This window comes from Amphiprion ocellaris, chromosome 20 (assembly GCF_022539595.1).
Source record: "Amphiprion ocellaris isolate individual 3 ecotype Okinawa chromosome 20, ASM2253959v1, whole genome shotgun sequence".
Lineage (NCBI taxonomy): Eukaryota > Metazoa > Chordata > Actinopteri > Pomacentridae > Amphiprion > Amphiprion ocellaris.
This window is the reverse complement of record NC_072785.1, coordinates 26,163,075-26,181,582: the sequence shown is the minus strand read 5'-3', so window position 1 is coordinate 26,181,582 and position 18,508 is coordinate 26,163,075. Positions and strand designations below refer to the sequence as shown.

At 37.1% G+C, this 18,508-nt stretch overlaps 1 protein-coding gene across 1 annotated transcript in view; it reads left to right on the top strand.

Annotated features, from left to right (window-relative positions):
- The first annotated feature begins 2,132 nt into the window (after window positions 1–2,132).
- paplna (papilin a, proteoglycan-like sulfated glycoprotein) overlaps window positions 2,133–18,508 on the top strand; it is a 31,377-nt gene continuing 15,001 nt past the window's right edge. Inside the window, exons 1-11 of the mRNA XM_035951637.2 lie at window positions 2,133–2,307; window positions 6,712–6,774; window positions 7,998–8,101; window positions 11,554–11,614; window positions 11,917–12,019; window positions 12,205–12,335; window positions 15,693–15,816; window positions 16,884–16,964; window positions 17,052–17,224; window positions 18,101–18,224; window positions 18,344–18,470. Coding sequence (XP_035807530.2) covers window positions 6,718–6,774; window positions 7,998–8,101; window positions 11,554–11,614; window positions 11,917–12,019; window positions 12,205–12,335; window positions 15,693–15,816; window positions 16,884–16,964; window positions 17,052–17,224; window positions 18,101–18,224; window positions 18,344–18,470 — 1,085 coding nt within the window. The 5' untranslated portion in view covers window positions 2,133–2,307; window positions 6,712–6,717. The remainder of the gene's footprint in view (window positions 2,308–6,711; window positions 6,775–7,997; window positions 8,102–11,553; window positions 11,615–11,916; window positions 12,020–12,204; window positions 12,336–15,692; window positions 15,817–16,883; window positions 16,965–17,051; window positions 17,225–18,100; window positions 18,225–18,343; window positions 18,471–18,508) is intronic.

The window sequence follows — 18,508 nt, the reverse complement described above, 5'->3', positions numbered from 1 at the left end:
TTTCCATTTGGGTTTTCTTGTCAATAGTAGTTTAAAAAAAAAAAAGCTAAACCGCCACCAAGCCACACTGCATTTAAACTGCACTGTAGAAAATGATGTTTTTAAAGTGATTTAATTCTCTTTTGTTTCACAGATTTTTCCTGTTTTGTTAAATTACAGAGAATAATCTTTAAAACAAAAACAAAAAAAGGATTAATAAAAAAAGGAAGAAAAAACAACTTCCAACAGCTCCCAGGTTGCTAGTGACCCATTTAAGCTGCACTTTAAAAAAAAATGTATGTTTTTCAAAACAAGTTTTAAGGGCAATTTTTAAAAAACACTGTTATTTTACAGATTTTCTCAATTTTGTTTAATCACAGATAATACTTATTAAAAACATACAAAAAAAGATTAATTTGCACGTTAACCTTTTTTTTTTTTAAAAAAAAGGCCAAAACAGTAATGAAATTAGCATGAAATTAAACAATATTTACTGTACAGAAAAATATTAATTTACATGTTAACCATAAAATAAAAATAAAAAACAGACCAAAACTGTAAATGTCCACATCAAAAATTTGTATTTTTATAGATAAAGCAACAGTAGTTTGACAGTGTTGGACTGTAAAGTCACACTGTTTTACTGTATTTACATCACCTAAAGAGAAAAGAAATTTGTGCTTTTGCTTTTTTAAATCCTTTTTTTATAAAGAAGGTGTAAATTTTACACAATAAAAGAACAAATTACCATTTTCAAAGAATTTGATGTGGACATTATTTAAGATAAATTAGGATAAATAATAAGATTTATGGCCAACAATCAAAACAAATACTTTTTCCTGTGACTTTACTCGATCTTAAACACCAGTTGCCCTGTCTTTAGTATTGTTTTTGCTGTTTTTAGTGTGTATTGTTTATATATGAAAATGTTTGTTTGGTGTGCTTCAGTGCTGAGAAAGTTGCCCTCAAATAAAATTAATTTTTATTATTACTAAAATAGGAAAATTTGTAAAATAAAATAAAATCTGCTTAATGTACTTTTTTTTTACCATAGTGTGTTAGTTTTTGGGGTTAACGTAATTTTCTAGTCATTTAAAAAAAACAAAATACAGTTTATTTATTACTCCGCCAAGGAGGCGGAGCCTCGGTGGAGTTATGTGACAATTGGCACTGGTTTGTCTGTCTGTCTGTCTGTTGTCAACGTTACTCAAAAACAAACTTATGGTTGTTTTAACCATTAATAAATTAATGGTTATGAGATTTGGATGAAATTTTCAGGGAAGGTCAGAAATGACACAAGGACCAACTGATTAGATTTTGGCAGTGATGCAGTTTATAGTCTGGATCCACGGATTTGTTAAAGATTTCTGTATCTGTGGGGGTGTTTCCGAGTCCCATCAATTCCCGCTGCCTGCTACATATTTAGGTCACGTGATTGCCATGATTTCCGCCACAATTTTTTTTTCAAGATTTCAGCTGTTGGAAAAGATACAACTGAGCAACCTTGGCAGAGAACTGCTCTCTGAGTGCCTTTCTTTTCTTTGTTCTTATTTTCCAGTGCATATAACATGCATTATTACTCTTATTTTAATAACAAGGCTTCATTTCAGTGTCTTGTCAGCTGTACAAGCTCAGTTTGTGCCAAATGAGCCCTTTTACCCAGAACACTTTGCTGCATTTTAATTAGGTCAGAAGCAGAGAAAATTATATTTAAATCCAAAACACAAAAGTCAAACCAACACACTGCACAACCCAATTAACTCCCTCTTGACAGATAACATTTGGGACCCATTTCCATCCAGAAATTGTAGCCCAGCCTTCCCATTAGACCCAGAACTCCCAGCGGAGAAGCATGTGGATAGTTACCCTGACATTGCACCGGTGGGAGAGTACCATAATAACACGTTGCTTCCAGAGAAGTGGGACTTTTTTACGCTCATGGGGAGCTTACAACAAACGAACACGCTGATTAACTGATATTTTTACAGTGAGAAATTACAGACTGCGCGTAAAAACAGCGTCCCCATCCCTGTCAGGAGGGGCTGTAATTGGGCTGGACGGTTGAAAAGCGCGGTGATGACGCCGCGGAGGAGGTTTAACCAACAGGGACTTTCTCTGCTCGGTTTCCTGTCAGAGAGAGAGAGAGAGAGAGTGAGGGAGAGAGACAAAGGTTCCCAGTCAGATAAACCTCCTCATATATCCAGGACGCTGCATGCGCTTCGCTCCAGACGCATCTTCTAGTCGGAGCTCCTGAGAGAAACCAGCTGCGTCCTGCACCGTCCGCCGGTCCGGGACTCCAAGAAACCGCGTTTAGAACCACTGAACAGGGTGAGTAGCCAGATATGACTCCTCTAAACCACAACCAAGGCTTCTTTTTGGGTCAGATTTGCTTTGAATGGCCGATATGTAAAGGAAAAAGCGTCTTTTTTTGGAAGTTTGGAAGTTTGTGATTGCGCAGCGACACCAAAAACTACATCAGAGGAGATAAAAATTAATTTATGAGCTGATTTAATTGGATAAAAGTTTGTTTTATAGACTGACTTAATCATTTCTTTTTAGAGAAATACATAAGAGTATAAAAACGTGGAAATGACACCACAGGATGCGTAAAGCGAACTTTGTGCGCTCATGTAAAGCTGGTCTCAAACTTTTCTAACTTCACACAAACCACAACAAATATCCAGCAGAGGCACTTAGGAGACGACTAAACCAAATAATGCACTTAAATTTATAACAAATCATTGCAGAATTATCATAAATGACTCTTTTCCATTGGATTTCTGGATGATTCTCCAGACTGACCAGACACACGCAAGACCCTGCTTGCCCTCCATGACTGACTAATAATTGTTAATTTGGTTGCATAAAAACATGTAATCGCCCGAAGCTGGAGGCTTTATGAGCTGGAACAGAGATGCACAAGACTCACAGGGAGTTTCTAAACACATTAGTGGCTGATTGTGGTCAGGATCCACCTCTGGTTTGTCAAATGTCAACTTAGAAATTAGCTCTGATAAAGATTTGAGCCTTTCAAACCAATAATTAGAGATGTTCTCTACTCTGAAATATGAGGGAGTGGTTGCTTTGTTTGGGTTTTATGGATTACTATTGTTATGAAATGTAAAGTAGTGATATAAATAATAAGTTTATTAGTAACTGTGTTGCTGAGGAGCTTTTTTTTTTTAACCAAAATCATCCCTCTTTCTTTTTTTTTTAAACTGATTTCATTCCATAACACTGATTTCTATCTGAACATTTATGGCAACTGAAATTATCTAATATGAAGGAAATTGATGAGTTTTGAATGAATTTTAGCATTTAGTTAATCAGTCAAAGCCACTTACGGAGCAAAAAATGTCAAATATTTCCCAATTTTATGTCTTTAAATGTGACTATTTACTAATTTTCTGTTTTATGTGACTACATTGAATATTTAGGGGTTTGAATCAAACAAAACACAGATAAAAGAGAATTTTTGGACCAACTTGACTGAATTGATTCAACTGATAACATTTAACTGAATTAAGTTTATCCAAATTAAATTAATATTAATGTCACTGGTTTAAGTTAGATGTAGTTAAATGTCAAATGAGCTTTTCTGTGGCTTAATTTGAATGAAAGTTGACTTGAAGTTGACACGTTTTCCAACTTTAATTAACATTTTACCCAAAAGTGCATGATTTTCTCATTAGACTTACTGTTTTTTGAGAAAACTATGGTTGAGCTCCAGCAGAGAAAACTGAAAAAACTTGAAATACTAACGTTTCTTTTTGCACTTTTACAGAAACTAGAATACCAGTTTAAAGGGAAAAACTATAATTTGAAGTTAATAGAATCCACAGAAGTAAACTGCCTTCAACAAAGCAGAAAGAGAAGCGAGATAAACAGTATTTTACTTCCACTGCAGCCTTTTTACAGTGCAGGTAATTTAATGACGTCACCTCAGGCTCTTTAAACGTCTTTCACCATTTTTACATTTAGTGAAAACCAGTCAACACATCAGTTTGTAATGAATTAAAAGTGTTGGTTGCAGCCTGAGTTTGTGTGTTTGTCATCATTTTCTGGGAGGTGAGAAATGGTTCCAGCGGGTCCAGACACAGCAGCTCAGATTACACCATTAAGTTGCTCAATTTCAGTCTTTTGGCTCAGCGACTGTTTGTTTGGGACGACTCCCTGATTCTGGATCAGCCGTCTCCCGGTCGCTGTGGGGTAACTTTGCTCTCGGTCGGGGCAGCTGGCGGTCCTGGTTGCAGGTCAGAGGTGGTTTGGCAGCTCCGGTCGACCCCCTTCTGCTTCTCAGGAAACCTGCCATTAGCCGTGGAAAAAACAAACAAACAGGCAACAAAGGGAACAGTTTTAGCTCAGTTAAGCAATTAAGTGACAGATAGTCAAAGGAAATGATAAGGCTGCTGTTTAAAGAGCTGCAAAGAAGTGTTCACTTCACTTCACTAAGGCGTATAAATCCACTTAAGTCTAATTTAAGAGATTTAAAATTGCCTTAGAGCTGCAACTAATGATTACTTCACTGTTCGTAAATCTGGCAATTATGTTTTTAATGTTCTATTACTCAATAAAATATCAGATAACAGAGCGCTTGCTTTGCGTGACCACAAACCAGCACTATTCACTTTACTGTATCGCACAAAACTAGATGTCAAACCATTATTTTAACTCAACTGCAGCACCAGAAACTGCAGTAAGATTACAAGCTGATGTGGAATTTCAGGAAGTAGCTGGTACAAGTAAATGAACTATGGACATATTGGATCCTGAAAGTTGGACTGTGCCTCGTAATTTGAATTTTCATGGGTAAACATGGAGGTTTATGACATTTATCAAAATCTGAGGCACTGAAACCAGTCAGTGTTGTTGAATTTATTGCTTAAATTGCAGAGAAAAGGAAAATATTGATCCAAATTGTTGATCTCCTTGACTGAGATTCATGGTGTCCTTATTTGTCATCCACACAAATCCGTGAAGGTTTGTGTTTAAAATGAATGTTTGATATGATGAGAGACTGTACAAGTAGATTCTCAGTCATCTATATGTTTATTATTCATAATTAACAGAATTGTAATTCAAATATTGCCTGCCAGAGGTACTTTGGAGGTGCTTTGTTTAGTACATGCTTTCCCAGTCGTTCTAAAATCTCCAGATATCTTGTGCTACATTCGCCCACTGCGTTCAACACATCTTAAGACTATTTACTGACTAATACTACAACACAGCCCAGAATTAGCTGCTAAGTCCTGTAAAAAATTGCCCTGAGTGCTTTTTCATGTTAGATATGATGGCCAGTACAACCTATTACAACGAATAATCAGTATTGGTGTTGACTTTGACAAAACCATGTTGGTCGACAAGTTTTCAGTCAATGAAATCCTTTTTTTGCCCACTATGGTCGTTGAATGACATTAGATACGGTCTTCAGTAACAGCCCAGTGAATATACAGTCACTCTGTTGATTTATTTTAAAATAATAATTAATGAAATGTTCACACAGTTGTTGGCTTTGCATCAAGAGAGCTTCGTTTTCTGCATATGAGGACCATATAGCACCTTATCTCTAAGCCACAGCACACTGCACAATGTAAATATACATATAACAGATTTATATATTTACACTCTTATGCATCAAAATAACATACACCCATATGACCCCCACAATTCTTGCACAATGTACGCTAAACTTTAGTTTCACAATCTTTTTAGTCACTATTTAAGTCTTTTTTATTTGTTTAAGGAATGTTTTTTTTAATCACGTCTTTTTGTATTTTTTATTGTTTTAAAAACTTCAGTTACATCTGGTTGGTTTTCTGTTTGCTTTGTTGTCCAGATATTTACTCTGAGGACTTATCGTAGTTATACCTGCCTGTTATGAGTATAAACTGTGTATTTACAATGAACAAACCCTCCATGATGTTTCCAGAAAAGCAATTTTGAAGCTCAGTTTGGTGCCTGATTCCATCTAACTTCCCACTAATCCAAAAAATTTGCAAAAAATGAAGGTTGAGTGGACTGTCCTGTGACAGTACTGACTTGTGATTCAAAGTGGCTATAATTTTAAATCTTAATAAAATTTTAAAAAGATAAGTTATATAAAAATTCACCCCAGTACATTTCTCATATATGTGTAAATAAGCTATAGAGACCAAAGTTATTCCTTCTACCAGGCTGCATACATGTTCATTTCTGCTGTAAATTTGCTCATTTTAACATGGAAGTCTGTGGGCATTGACTCACTATTGGAGTCAGCCTCAAGTGGCCATTTGAGGAACTGCAGCTCATTTTTTAGCCACTAGGCTACAAGCGCCTCTTTTTTTCAAGCTTGTGCTCATGAAATAGTTAAAAAGATAAATGTAAAAGTGTTTTGGCAACATCTTAATAGATAATTAGTGCCTGCCCAAATGTTTTTTTCTTCATAAGCCACTGAGCTACACACTAACACTGATTTATGGTTGATTTATATGCTTGGAAATGTTTTAGGAAGCGCTGCAAGGCAACAGAGCAGAGGTTTACTGACTGTCAGCCAGAACAGATCAGCTCAGAGACCTTTTGCTTTAAGTTTCATTTTGTATGTGTTGGCCTGAGTTTCACAAATCCCATCAATTACCGCTTCGCTCGTTGCCCTGGCTTGTTTCCGAAAAAGTTGCTCCATGTGTAATAGCCTTTATTAGTCACAGTGACTAACTCTGTGTGCCTTGTCTCGCTCTCTTTTTTCTCCCCCCAAAGGGAACAATGAAGATGCTGCTTCCTCTGGTAATCCTTCAGCTGCTCCTGGCTCCTGCATTAACGGTAAACTCCCACTGAAAATGATTACATACTCATAGGAAACAGTACAGGCTGCATGCAAGACACCAAACTCCTACAAAACAACTTTTTCTAATTAAGATTTATTTTTCATTCATCCAGTAGCTCAGATATAATGTAGACCTGAAGCTCAATTTAAATAGTTAGTTCGTTGATTAGATGACAAAAAATATTCATATAATTCATTTTTCAAGCACATTTTTGATACTTACTGGTTCTAAAATGTGAGGATTTGCTGCTTTTCATTTAAAACCTGCACGCTTAATATCTTGAGGTAAGAATTCAACTCTTTGTTGATGAAACAAGACACTGACTGTTGCCATCTTTGGCTTTAGGAATTAGAATTAATTGTAGTTTTAGTTGCAAAAAGTGAATACTGCAGTTTAATGCATGTGTTATGTCGATTAAATGCAACCTTACATAGTGTTTATGCAAAAATCTGTCGCAAAAAATGTGTCATTTTGCCAAAATATGTAAATGTGCTTCAGTTTGAAATTAAATTTAAAATAACACAGCATTACAATATTTCAGTCAGTCAAAAATATAACTACATTACAGACATTTGCCATTATTTTCACTAATTTTGCGTTGTTTTGGAACTTTGCAGTACTACACAGTTTTTGTTTTTTTGTACCCTACTGCCAGATTTTCCATTTTTTTGATGGACTTGTTATATGAAATATTTTTTACAGTGTATTTCAAAAAGACATAAATGCTCAACCCTTTGTCAGTTTACATGCTACACATAATTAGTTGAGCTAGAGTTTCCACAAGTCAACCACTGAATTAGTTCTACGGCGACCATACGCATCAAAGAATAATTCTTCTAGAAGATACACAACAAAATATATGAAAAAACAGAGGCGACTTCCTTCTTTGAAGTAATCATAAAGTGTGATTATATGTTCATTCCTTACTAATTTATATGCCTTTTGTCTGTAAGGGTCATCCAAAGGAGTTTTTTTGTAAAATGATCCTGAAACTAGAAGCTATTACCTTTCAAATGACATCACATGTGCATTTTGTTCTTATATTTCTTCTATGAGCCTTCCCGTACAGATAAACCAAAATAGCCACAAAATTCCTTTAAAAATGTGGACGTTAATGGGCTAAAATGTAAGTTTAAAGCTTTATTCTCAGCCTTGGAAACAGTAGATAGACTTGGTTAGTCAGCAAAGTGTATAAACGGAAGCTTTTTTTGCATTTAGGTGCCTGGTGGAGATTACTGGGAGTCATGGGGTCCTTATGGTGAATGCAGTCGCAGCTGTGGCAGCGGAGTGACCATGAGAACCAGACGCTGCATCACTCAGAGGTAAATCTGTCCGCTGGTGCACCTCCACACACATAAATGCATGTAGAAACTCAGTCAAACAGCGGCGGACTCGTGTGCAAACAGTCCCTGAACACACACAGGTTTGTTTTGCTTTTTTTTCCCTGTGTGAATAAAAACTAATTGCGAGGTTCACGGGCACAGACTGTATCTTGATTGTAAAAGAATGCCTTGAAGTCAGGAGGACGTGAGCTTGTCTCCCATCCAAAACACACTGCAGGGAGGAGCCCTTCACAATAAAAGGACGGCTCAGCGTTGGGTGTTGGCTGCTGGAGAGGATCGGATGGGGAGTTTTCTGTCTGTCCCCTCAGAAGATTTATTGATTTCCAAGTTTTGACCTCTTAAACTGTTAATCTGTACATGTTCTGGTTGGTTTCTGGGCTGCTGCTCTTCTGTGCGACTTCAACACGTTGCCAGCTTTCCTTGTAAACGTTGTGTTCACAGCGGTTGTTGCAGGAATCCAGCTGGCGTGTTGCCTCATGTAAAGTGATCTGTATTCATGAGCTGGGAAGTGATGTGTGTCTTATCTGCCTCTTTGTGCTGGAAGAATTACTCAGATTCTTTTCTTTAGTAAAGGTTAAATCCTCCATTACCAGCACTCAAGGCTGGATTGCGGGCATAAATCGAGTTCACACAATGCAGATTAAGTGTATCAGTGGCAGGTAAATCTCTGTGTACCCAACATTCCCGTAAAAACAAACACAAGATAGGATACAGCAGGTAGGAGCACGATGGAAAAACCTAGAAGGCATCTAAGAAAAGAGTTTGATGCTTCAGATAATAAAAGAAAGTTCACAGGAAGGACGATCTCTGTGTAATTACTCTCATTGCCAGAAGGGGGAGACAAAAGTTCCACACTGCAGGATTCGGTATCAGCACCAAAATCTTCTTATTAAAGTAAAAGTACTCACATAGATGAGCTTCAAAACATTTTAGTTACACCCAAGATAATTCCAAGTTTGTGCTACACAAAGCTGCATTTAGTCGCTGGATTTTTATTGAATCTTTGCTTTTTTTTCTTAAAATATTGCATAATTTGAATGCTTATAGTTTTAACCCTCCAATCTCCAAAAAGTTTATGGACATCCTGTCACATTTTCACTCACTGTGGGCTCATTTTTTACTGTAATATAAAGTCCTGCACCTCTACGGAAACAGAACAACCATGACTAGAAGTAGAGAAAACTCAAAAATAATAAGACATAGTTAAGTCAGACATTTAAAATGTCATAAATCAGAAATAAAGCAAAGCAAAAATTGAATTTCTTTGATTATTCACTTCACCAAATTTGAAAAAAAAAACATACCATCAAGATACACGTCTTTCAAAGTGTCCACAGGTGTTAGCAGCACTGATAAATAAAATGTTAGCTCCATTCATTCTAGATATTTCACTACTTACATCTTTTATTTGTTTCCAAACTTGTAAATACACAGCCTGCAGTTCAACCTAATAGTCCCTGAATTTTTGTCATGTGACTGTTGGTTAATTTTACACAACTTCAATTCAAGGAGTGTTGGAAAGTTAAAAATATTTCTTTTTACATGTTGTGGTTCTGATAAATGGTGTCATTTTGGTGATTTTATTTTGAAATTACATGCCTTTCAAACCTACTAGCAGTTTTTTGAGATGTTCCACTCTTTTTGTCTCCGAACTTCAATTCTAGCTTAAAATAGAAATCTGTAAATTCAGTTTTGTACCCAAAGTGATCTTTCTGTCATCAGCTTCATCTTTTATTGGCATTAAATTCAGCAGTACGTAGGTGTGTCAGTAGCTGAGCAATAACTGAGGGAATCTTAGTTTGTTTTTTGAAGACAGATGCCCACCAGGCAGAACATAATGATCTGTTGCTTTAACGAGCCCAAACACTTTTCACTCATGTTTTTCTGCTGTTTTGGTGCATTTATGTGACAGCAAACTGTTGGAAAATACATTTTTTGATATTATATATAAATATAAGGGTAACAGACCTTAATAGATGTGTGTAAGAAGTTTTTTAGCAAAGTGTCGACTCTAAATGCTGGATCTGAACATGTCCATGCAGTCAGAAAGTGAGTCAGTGTCTGTGTTTCCCCTCTTCAGCTGAATTGTGAATAATAGTGAAGTTCTGCCCTCTGCTACCTACTTGGATGAACTCTGTCATATCTTGTCTGCCAGGTTTCGCCTGAATCACACCTTTTAAACACAGTGATTCCACGTGTTGAATCATCGTGTGCTTTACAGGAACTCCTATTTCGACATTTTTAAATCACTTCACCTCCATCCAGGAGACTTAAAAGCTGTGGCGAGGTTATCATTTTGTCTTTTTCAATTCAGCGTTTAACTGCCACTTTCCCCCACATCTCCATCAGGTGTCATTTTAAATTAAAAGTTGTCGCGAACGACCGTTTTGGTTTCATATCTGGCGCGCTGACAGCTAGCGAGGCTTGTTTTCGGCCTTCGGGGCAGACACTTTAGTGGATGACTAAATAATGAGTTATGGAGCGATCTGCTGCCTCACAGTTTACCGACGGTGTTGATGTCGAGGCCTCTGCTGTGCCGAGAGCTCGTTTTCTTTACAGGTGCAGATTAAAGAGGAATGTTGCTTAATGTCAGAGCTGCAGCTTGTTATTTCTGCAGACTGTCTGAGCTGTATTTGCATACGTTCGCTGTACCTACTTGTTAACCGTTTCTGTCCCACAGCTGTGAGCTTTTTCATGTTTGTGTTCATGTAGCGTGTAAGAAATGATTCATTCAACATCAAAATTGATTAACTTTATTAGTTGTTTTTTATTTTGCTTACCTGCAGTTTTATATTTGAACAGTAATTTGTCAAGACCTTTTAAATAAGTAGGAGATTGGACTTGGAGTCTTGATCACTGGATGAAGAAAAATTAAGTCATCAAGCCAATTTCATGAAGTTACCTCAACTTGAATTTAGTTTGAAATCAATGAAGGTACAAATCTGAGTTGAAATTACACCCAATAAAAGGTAAATCTTCGAAGTTGCATGTTCGGGAGGCATTCCATTGGACATTTTAGAGCAAAGAGGCAACCAGATTAAAGATGCTCTCATGTTATGTCATAGGGAATTTAAATCCAATGTTTATGGAACTCAAGCAACACTAAAAATCAGGGTAAAAGTCAGGATTTTTCAACCTCTACTGCTTTGATTGTCATCGTTCACCTTTTTAATATGTCTCTGATAAGTCTCCCAACTTTGCTCCAAATGCAGGACAAAATCTCTTCAGCGCTCTTTTGAAATTGAGTCAATTTATATATAATATAATGCATATGTATAGTTTATGATGAAGTAAATCAGAGATGGTCGAGCAGAGGTCACGTGATGATGTTGAATGGAATAACCCAGAAGATAATGTGATAAACTCTATCTTTGCATCAGAGTTAAATTATTAAAACATCAGCTAATAGTGTCTCTTGTTTATTCACACAGGACGGATGGAGGACACAACTGTGTTGGACCAGACAAGTCCTACCGCTCCTGCAACATTCAGGTAATAAAACACATCTGAAACTAATTCTTATTCCCCTTGACATGTTTATTTTTAATTCCCCATCTCATTTTACATCACTGTGGCCTATTAACATGAGTATACATATGATAAATCCATAACGTCACCACCAAAATAAATGAAGGTATCATCTGCAAACATGTGTGTCTTGCATAATTAAATGAACCAGAAACTATATTTTTCGACACTCTCTGTTTATTGGATGTTTCAGTTATAATTAAACTTCTAAGTATTTCTGCTTTGCTGACTTTTGAACTCTGATATACCCTGTTGTTTCCTCTCAGGACTGTCCAGAGGGGTCAAAGGATTTCCGTGAAGAGCAGTGCTCCCAGTTTGACGGAACCGACTTCCAGGGGCAACGCTACAAGTGGCTGCCCTATTATGGAGGTCAGAAGCAAAACACTCATATATGTAATAGTTTTTTGATGTGAAATGGGCAACACACTCTGTACAAATTACTGTGGATAACAGTACTAAGTTGTACTTTTGATTGACTTTTCCCTGATAATAAAAACAACCCAGACAGCTGTTATTTCTCAGTATTTCTAAACACTTTAAATTCCCTCTGACAGCTGAGAACCCCTGTGAGCTAAACTGCATGCCAAGAGGAGAAAACTTTTACTACCGCCACCGCAGCGCCGTGGTCGACGGGACGCCCTGTCACCCAGGAAGGAGGGATATTTGTGTGGACGGAGTCTGCAAGGTAAGCTGCTACCGGATAGGAACATAAACAGAGTTTTCTTCCTGCATAGAGGAATTTTTTGTGTCCCCCAATGAGGTTATAGCCATGAGAAAAAAAAAAAACTGAGAATGAAGACATTTTTTCACAGTTTTGTTAATTGGGTTATCATTTACTTGAGCAAAATAGATATTTTTGCTCATCAAACGGTCAGAAATAACAGTAAAATGCATAGACTTCTGTCAAGTCTCTTTGCTTTTCCTGTACAAAGACCAGTAATTCTTACTGTTATGTGTTGTGACCTTTCCAAAGACTCATTCTAAGATAGAAAAACCCTGAGTGAACACCTGAGAGTTTATGAAAACAGGGTAGCAAAGGGGGAAATTAGTTAGATCTTAATGTACATCATTGCTTTCCACAGTTAAATCTACTCATAAATAGGTGATAATCTGGAGAGAGAAAAGTTTATAATCTGGAAACACAACTTTATTCCTTCCCGATTCTTTAAAGAGCCCATATTATGCACATTTGTATGTTCAATATTTTATTCTCAATGTCTCCTAGAAGATATTTACATTCTTAAATGTTAAAAAAGCAGTGCTGCAGCATCTCTGTGAAAAACGTTTTATTTTGCTTCAGTTTTTTTAGGCCGTCCTCCAAAAAAGTGATTTTGCTCTGACTTTCCACCTGTAACAACAAAAGCAACGTAAATTGTGGATATCTGCAGTCAAATTACTACTACTATGCTAGTATTATTTCCACTTTCCGATATCTACATTATAATTTTGAGTGGTCCTAATTCTAATTCAAAATATCTTTAATACCTCTCAACTCAAGATATCTATATTCTCCTATTTAGATATCTTCAATTAAGTTGAACTGAAATTCTGCCACAACAAAATGTAATTAGAGATATCTTGAATTAGAGTTTTGATCTAATGACATGATGTTGAAAAAATAATCTATAAGTTGGAGGCAGTGGAAGATTGCTTTTCAAAATACTCACTACAAACATAACCATCTATAATAAGCTGTTTAACCTCCATGTCAGAGCAGCTTGAGGCCAAATTTGTGGTAAATCTCTAATAAGTTTCTAAGTCTCTAATAAATAGGACTCTCGTTCCCCCACAAACTCTTTGCTGATGATGTTTTTCTGTTTCATGACATTTTCTAACCACAGCAACCGCTATTGCTTCTGTTAACACTGTTCAACTGCTTTTTGCTTGATCAATATCCAATGGGAAGCCCCACATGTGCAGCATCCTGTACAAGTCAGAGTAGTTATAATGATATTTTAGATATATACAACTTTTTTCTGACTTGTCGAAACTGAATTAAAGAGATTTTGAATTGTTGTTTCGACTAGTTAAATTGAAAAACAAATTCTCAGCCAGTAAATGTTAAAATGACTTGTCATAGAAGTTGTTTTAGCAAGAAAATCATGTTGAACTGCAAGGAAGCCGCTTATTTTTTAGTTTAAAGGCCAAACTGGCCACTTTATGCAAATGTATTACATTGTGATGTCACAAAGTAACTGAAGAAAAGCCTGGACTCCAAACCAGGTGTTTCAGGCAAGAAAGAAGAAGCGTTTTCAGTGGAAGAAAATCACTTCATAAGAATATCTGCAGATCTTTAGTCTTAAAATTTGAAGTCTGCTAACCTTTTACATGCACAAAAACCTAGAACTTACTAAAGGCAAAGGAAAAAAAATCTTACTCGGGGCTCTTTAAGGAAAATGAAAAAGCAGCACAGACGTCAGGTTTATGTCTCATTTTTTCCCTTCTGATTATGTAATGTAGCCTGAGGGACCTCTTTTTTAGCTTCTTAAGTGCTGAACTCTGCAAACATACTTTAAGTCTGGTGTAAGATTAAAAGTTTAAACAGAGATTTAGATTTCTTTTGTCCCAACATGCTCCTCCTAATGTCAACTCCCCTCAGGGAGAACATGTTTGTATACCTGACATTAACATGTGTACATCTGTATCTAGATTTCCCATCTGGACAAGAAAATACATGTTAAAGAAAGAATAACTGCATGTAGGATGTATTGTGATCATGTAGAAGGTTGATGTATGTTTGGAATAACATGAATCTTAATGAAAACCAAATGGAAATACAAAAAAAAGTTGTTATAACGCATCTTATTCAGCATGTATTGCCCATAATTAGTCATTTAAATATGGATGAACCAAATAGCAAGCTTTTTCTAGATGGTGACTCAAATAATATTATATGTAATGTGAAATCTACCAAATTCTGAAGGGCTGCCGAAGCTCTAAATGTCTGATCAAAACAAAAATACAACCAAAAGTGTAATCTGAGTTGTTGATAAGGTCTAATGACAGGATTTGTTTAATAAATGAAAGTAGGAAAAGTCTCTCAGAGGTTGAGTTCACATCTCCAGCTCACAGAATCACTTCATTAATCAAATGTGACACATTCAGAGGAGCCGAGCAGCAGGATCAAAGATTACTTTCACTCTGTGCTAATGTCAAACACTTCTGTTCTCGCTCTTTTCTCATCTAATTACTGCCACAACCTTTCAACCCCTTCGTCAGGAAACACCTCGACTGTTTAACCTCCGACTTCACATCTCCGTCGCCTCCTCGGATGGCAGCAGCTCAAAATCCACTCGTTTTAACATTATTGTTGATTTGTTTGATTAAATCTCAAACTGTGTTTTTCCTTCCTGGTTTTGGGATTAGATTGAAGATTATGTTCACAGAAAAAAATCATTCTTATCACATTTATTCTCTCAAACAGTTGTTAAATCAGGTATTTGTAGTAGTTTTGGTCCTCAAACCTGCTAATTTGTGATGAGAGTGTTGCCTTTTGCAGGTTTAAGTAGAAAGATGACTTATTGAGTGTTTTTTCCTTCAGATTAATTGAGTAAAATTAGAGATATTTGATTTTTATTTTTACAATGTAGATAAGTATTAGCAGCGACATGTAGGTAAAGTATTACACAGTGGTCCAAAATCCCAATGCAGAAAAAACTCTTGCTAGGAGCATGGTAGAAACTAATGGCACCACTTGAAATGGGATAGAAACTGCATTTTCTCTAAAATTTCAAAACCTGTGAATATTTTGGATGTGATGTGTTTCATAAAGATGTTGAAAATCTGACTGAAGTAGTTAAAATTCATCATTAATATTGTGTCACTTGCTATTTCCAGCCAGAAGAAACATACTGGTCAAGTAAAGAAAACATTCTAAACCAAAATTTGTGTTTAGTATGAACAATTCTAGGCATAACTCTAGCTGAATATTACCTGGAACCTCTGTTTTATCTGCAGAAGACAACATAAATGCTAAAAAATGAAAGTTTACCTACAGTTAGCATTATGCTCATAAAATATTCCTTTATTTTCCCTCCATCAGCGCCTCGGCTGCGACAACATGCTGGACTCTCCTCAGCAGGAGGACCCCTGCCTGCAGTGTGGGGGCAATGGACAGTCCTGCTACCAGGTCAAGAACAGCTTCAACGTACGAGACCTGACCACTGGTACGATGAACTTTCTAAATTTCAAAATGATCTTTTAACTTTATTTCTCACAGCAGCACAGAAATGTACATTTTTCTATACATCAGCTTTAATTTAAGATGAACTTTATTGATCCCTCATTGGGGAAACTTACATGTGGGAAACAGCTGAGACATGAAGGAACCAGGACAAGAAATACAAAAGCACAATAAACCTAAAATAAAGATATAATAAGCACTATGTACAACTGTCACATGTGCAGGTGAGGCATAATAGATAAATGTTCAGCTATACAATGCTGCATTAGGGGCATTGATTAAAAAACAGACCGACCAACTGACTGAAAACATACAACTGACCAACAAACGAAAAACATCCAAGCAACTTACCGACCAACCAAAAACAAACAACCAATCAAACAATCAGCAAACCAAAACTAACAAAGTGACCAACCAAAAAGAACCAACTGAAAACACCCAACCGACAACAACCAACCAACTGAAAACAACCAGCCGACAACAACCAACCAACCAACCAACTGAAAACAACCAACCGACCAACTGAAAACTACCAACCGACAACAACCAACCAACCAACTGAAAACAACCAACCGACAACAACCAACCAACCAACTGAAAACAACCAACCGACAACAACCAACCAACCAACTGAAAACAACCAACCGACAACAACCAACTGACCAACTGAAAACTACCAACCGACAACAACCAACCAACCAACTGAAAACAACCAACCGACAACAACCAACAAACCAACTGAAAACAACCAACCGACAACAACCAACCGACCAACTGAAAACTACCAACCGACAACAACCAAAAACAACCAACTGAAAACACCCAACCGACAACAACCAACCAACTGAAAACAACCAACCGACAACAACCAACCAACCAACCAACTGAAAACAACCAACCGACCAACTGAAAACTACCAACCGACAACAACCAACCAACCAACTGAAAACAACCAACCGACAACAACCAACCAACTGACAACACTTTTACACTTGAAAAGCATTGTGTTGATCTCTTATTCCATTCTTATGTCATTTTTTTCCATTTCAGGCTACAACCAGATGTTCATCATCCCTGTCGGAGCCACAACCATCAGCATCAGGGAGACTGTGGCCACTCGGAACTACCTGGGTCAGTTTAGATACAAGATAGTCAGCGTTCTAGGTATTTCTATAGTATGATGAATTATACCTAACTAAAGTTCAACTGTACGTGCAGCCATCAAGAACCTGCGTGGGGAGTACTACCTGAACGGACACTGGGTGATTGAGTTTTCCAGGTCGACGCCCATCGCTGGCACCGTTCTTTACTACCAGAGAGGAGCTGAGGGTGATAACGTACCTGAAACCATCATCGGCCGCGGACCGACCACCGAACCACTGGTTGTTGAGGTAAAATCACACACTTTTGACTGTCACACTTTGATTTCTGTTTCCAAATCTGCTCAGATCTTTAATGTCCTTTTCATGATACCCCACAACATAAAGCAATGGAAGAAAGAAGCATCTCAATTATAAATTTATTTATTTTTGTAGCCAGACCTATCTCTACAGCACTGTCAGGACTGGAAAATGCTCTGACTGCACCTTAATATCTTTCTGTCAAATGGCAGTAAAAAACTGGGTTGTTTGTATTTCTTTAAACCAATCACTTGGGCAGAGCTAAGCCCAGGATGCAGTGATGGTGCCCCTGTGAAATAATGAGGAGAGTCAAACAATGACTTTAATAAACTTTACTTAAATGACACCTTCCAAAAAACAAAATTACAAGTGGCTATACAATGAAAACATACAGTAAGAGTATTAAGAATAAGAACTTCAGCTATAAACAAGATAAGATCATTTGAGTGATTAAAACAACTGCCATCTGAGTTTTAAGAGGAGATTTTAAAGATGACACTGAAGTTTCACAGCAAAGGAGTGCCAACAATGGCTGATTGGTCAATCGATTGCTCGAAAACGTTCATCATGTCTTCTTCTTGATGCAGTAGTTTTGAGTTCTTTTGTTCAGACATAAGGTGAATAGATAGATGTTGATTACCTTGACAGTTTCAGCGAGAGCTCTCGCCTTCTTCAGAAGCGTCTCACTGACCAGTGTCCACTAACTCAATGACATCAATAAGACGCTTCTGAAGAAGGTGAGAGGTCTCACTGAAACTGTCAAGGTAATCAACATCTATCTATTCACTTTATGTCTGAACAAAAGAACTCAAAACTACTGGTCAATCGATTGAATATTGATATTTATTTAAAACTCTGTCTTCTCAGCTCATCAGCCAGGAGCCCAACCAGGGAGTGGAGTATGAATACTACCTTCCTAACGGACGCTCCAGAAATGGATACTACTGGAGCTTTGGGTCTTGGTCTGCTTGCAGCAGAGAGTGTGGATCAGGTCAGACTGAAAACCAGAATGTTCAACCTTTCTGTGCTGATTTAGTGCTTTTGTTTGCAGATTTTCTTTTATTGTCCATTTCTGTGGATAGTAAAACTCCTCATGTCTTCTTTCTTTAGGCTACCAGTCTCGGTTGGTCTTCTGCACCATTGACAACGAGGCCTATCCTGATTATCTCTGTGCATCTCTGCCAAGACCACAGACCAACCGTACATGCAACCCTCATCCTTGCCCACAAGTCCGCAGGTAAACACTCAAACTTCTGATCAAATGTGGGAGATTAT